The sequence below is a fragment of the Elephantulus edwardii genome, unplaced genomic scaffold (genome assembly GCF_000299155.1).
Source record: "Elephantulus edwardii isolate Elephantulus edwardi_28Jun2011 unplaced genomic scaffold, EleEdw1.0 scaffold00080, whole genome shotgun sequence".
In the NCBI taxonomy this organism is placed as follows: Eukaryota; Metazoa; Chordata; class Mammalia; order Macroscelidea; family Macroscelididae; genus Elephantulus; species Elephantulus edwardii.
This window is the reverse complement of record NW_006399830.1, coordinates 12,438,880-12,442,391: the sequence shown is the minus strand read 5'-3', so window position 1 is coordinate 12,442,391 and position 3,512 is coordinate 12,438,880. Positions and strand designations below refer to the sequence as shown.

The following is a 3,512-nucleotide window of genomic DNA, read 5'->3' as shown; positions in this document are numbered from 1 at the left end:
TCTTCAGTAAAATCTTGCTTGCATGTGAAATCAGTGAGATTGTTCTGTAGTTTCCATACTCTGTTGGGTCACCTTTCTTTGGGATAGGAACAAATATAGATCTCTTCCAGTCAGTATATGAGTAGGTATTATTGGCATGACAAGAGTCCAGAATAAGAGCTGCGTAGTAAAGTGGTTTGGGGGTGGGGGCGACTGTACAATAATGAAAGAACTTTCTTTCCAAGGAAAAAAGCGAACTGAGGGGGTGGGGAGACAGGGAGAAAAATGAGCAACAGTGAATGAATGGAAATCCAAGTTCTTTATAAATTTACAATAAAATCTAATTAAAGAAAAAAGAAAGCAGTTAAAGTGAAAGAGGGCATTAGGGACCCAGCTGGTTTGGAAAAGGAGAGGAAGACCAGGATGCCACCATGTGGGGAAGGGTCCGCAGAGGGAAAGTGGGGGTGTTGGCATTCAAGGTCAGAATGACCAGCAGGGGCTCCAGGGGCCATGTTCTGGGTGGGGCATGACTGTGGATGTAACTTCTTGAAGTGGACTCAGGACTGAAGATTCCTGGAGTAAAGATGGCAGGGAGCAGTGGGACTCGTGATGGACGGTGGTCTCCCATAGCTGAGTCCAGAGGGGCCCGCAGGGGCCATGGGAGGTATGGGAACAGCTTCGAGGTGCTGGGAGAACCAGAGAAGGTGCAGCGGGAGCTCGGCCCCCCTTGGGTCAGGACTTGGAGCGGAGAGGAGCAGAGGCTGGGCATCAGTTTTCTGAAGGAGTTGGCCCTTAGCTCCCACCCGTCCACCAGCTGCTCCACCTGCAAAGTGTGCTGCCTCGGAAGGCTGGCACAGGGTGCCAGCTGAGTTGGTTCTAACTCTGTGGTACACAGTGACAAAAAAGACTCCAAGCCAAGGCCATAGAGACCTCTGGTAAGGAGCTGCACTGCCAACCCAAAGGTGCGTGGTTCTAATAATCCACCAGTGGCTCTGAGAGAGAAAGATGGGCAGTCTCCTCCCACGCAGTTTACTGCCTCTGAAAACCTGGAGGGTCAGCTCTGGGTTTGTTCTGACTTGCCGGAGCACAAGAAGCAGCAGCAGCCAAGGGCGTGGGAAGGGCAGAGCTGTGGGCATGGTGACCAGGCCTCACCGGGACCACGGGGTGGGGTGGGGGGTGGGGGGCGTCTCTGTTCTTAGGTCTCTGCTGACAAGCCTCTCCTCTTCCCCTAGGCTGTACCTGAGCCTGGTTCTGGGTAACGTCAACGTGACACTCCTCAGCAAGCAGGCTAAGTAATTTGTTGTTACGAGCTGGGTCTCCATTCCATCCCCCGATGCACCCGAGCCCGTTATCACTCTAGCTTCTCTGGGGGCTGAGTCTTGGGGTCTGCTCCCCGATGCTGGCTCTGTGTTAGTTCCCCGGGGCAGAGATGGCCCTTCTCAGGTGGAGGGGAGGTGGGGCAGTGTGGGGCCCAGCACCCAGCATGTCTGTCTGCCCCCAGGTTTGCCTACAAGGACGAGTACGAGAAGTTCAAGCTCTACCTCACCATCATCCTCATCCTCATCTCCTTCACCTGCCGCTTCCTCCTCAACTCCAGGTGGGCGTCCTGGCTCCTGGCTTGGGGCGAGACCCGTGACCTCTGTGGGCTTTCCAGCACCAACCCTTTGTCCTCCGCTCCCAGGGTGACAGATGCGGCCTTTAACTTCCTTCTGGTCTGGTACTACTGCACCCTGACCATCCGGGAGAGCATACTTATCAACAACGGCTCCCGGTGAGTGGGCGCAGAGTGGGGGGCCGGGGGACCCCAGGAGCCGCTGTGGGAGATGTGGGGAGGGACAGGGAGCCTGGGAAGCTGGGCCGGCCCGAGAGATTTCTTCCCCCTTTAGCCCCACTCTCCATCCCTGAGCTGCGGGGACAGGAGAGTGACAGCACCTCCCCATCAGGATCAAAGGCTGGTGGGTGTTTCATCACTACGTGTCCACGTTCCTGTCGGGAGTCATGCTGACGTGGTGAGTGGTCACCTCTGGGGCCTCAGCAGGCAGGAGAGGGGCAGGCGAGGAGAGGACGGCCCCCAAGCTCTTAGTCCACATCTCCGCTCTTTGCCTTAGGCCTGATGGCCTCATGTACCAGAGGTTCCGGAACCAGTTCCTGTCCTTCTCTATGTACCAGAGTGAGTGGCCCAGCTTCCCCTCCCAGCTGTGGGGTCACCTGAGGGCAGGGGCAGAGGCAGGGCCAGGAAGAGAACTTCCGGCTCCAGGCGCTTCCTAACCCTTGGCCCCCAGGCTTTGTGCAGTTCCTGCAGTATTACTACCAGAGTGGCTGTCTGTACCGCCTGCGGGCGCTGGGCGAGAGGCACACCATGGACCTCACTGTGGGTGAGTTGGGACCACGCGGAGCCTCTGGGGAGCCGGGAGGGTGGGGATGCGGCTTGAAGCATCCCAAACTCATCCGGTGGTTTGGGACCCTGACTCTTTCCTCCCTCAGAGGGCTTCCAGTCCTGGATGTGGCGGGGCCTCACCTTCCTGCTGCCCTTTCTTTTCTTCGGACATGTAAGTGGCCCCTGTGTGTCCCCCGTCCATGTGTCTGTCTACCCTCTGCCCTGGTGCAGGGACCAGAGTCTATATAGTAACCCCACCCCCCCATGCCGTCTCCCCAGTTCTGGCAGCTTTTTAATGCACTGACCCTGTTCCACTTGGCCCAGGACCCTGAGTGCAAGGAGTGGCAGGTGAGCAGGGGCTCCTGGGATAGCAAGTGGGGAGCCAGACCAGGCTCCAGTCCTCACCCCCATCTTCTCCCCATCCCCCAGGTGCTCATGTGCGGCCTCCCCTTCCTCCTCCTCTTCCTCGGCAATTTCTTCACCACCCTGCGGGTCGTGCACCAGAAATTCCACAGCCAGAGACAGGGGATCAAGAGCAAGAAGGAGTGAGGCCCGGCTCCCAGCACAGCGAGCAGTCTCCTTCCGCAGGAGGGAGTCTCTTGTCACTCACTGCCTGAGGGCTGGGAGATACCCCTCACGTGGGAGAGTCTCATCCACCCTCCCTTGGATTTGGTGGGCTCTGTGGGCCCTGAAGGCTAAGCTGGAGAGGAAGACCTGGGTGTGCCAGTTTCCACTGGGAGCTGGGACCAGGGTCTTCAATAAAGGAAGAAGGCACCCCGGAGGCTTGAGGGGTGTGTGTGTGTTGTCCCTCAGGCAGCCAGCGCTGTGTCAGCCCCACCTTCGGTGACACAGCTGGTCTCTCCTCTGAACTGGGCAGAACCATGCAGAGGTCCCCTGTTGGCTCACACAAGCTCAGACAGATACAGAAAACCGATCTCTTTATTCCAAGGGTCAGAGGTTATTTAAAATTATTTACAGTCATTGAAAATCATGAAGGGTCAGGCCCTGGCTTGACTGAAAAAAAAAAAAACCCCTTGTCTGTCACAGCCAAAGAGGGCCTGAGATGGTCGCAGGATGTGGGGCTGCCTGGCCTTGGCCGCGCACCCGGGCCAGGCTGTCTGGTGAAGGCAGACTGGTCCAGCCTGGGGGTGCTCCA

At 57.4% G+C, this 3,512-nt stretch overlaps 1 protein-coding gene across 1 annotated transcript in view; it reads left to right on the top strand.

The window, feature by feature from the left end:
• The window catches only part of TMEM120A (transmembrane protein 120A), a 7,817-nt gene extending 4,912 nt beyond the window's left edge, over positions 1–2,905 (top strand). The window contains exons 4-12 of the mRNA XM_006889693.1: positions 1,212–1,271; positions 1,481–1,576; positions 1,661–1,750; positions 1,923–1,988; positions 2,088–2,149; positions 2,262–2,354; positions 2,464–2,528; positions 2,636–2,704; positions 2,786–2,905. Coding sequence (XP_006889755.1) covers positions 1,212–1,271; positions 1,481–1,576; positions 1,661–1,750; positions 1,923–1,988; positions 2,088–2,149; positions 2,262–2,354; positions 2,464–2,528; positions 2,636–2,704; positions 2,786–2,905 — 721 coding nt within the window. The remainder of the gene's footprint in view (positions 1–1,211; positions 1,272–1,480; positions 1,577–1,660; positions 1,751–1,922; positions 1,989–2,087; positions 2,150–2,261; positions 2,355–2,463; positions 2,529–2,635; positions 2,705–2,785) is intronic.
• Positions 2,906–3,512: the final 607 nt, after the last annotated feature.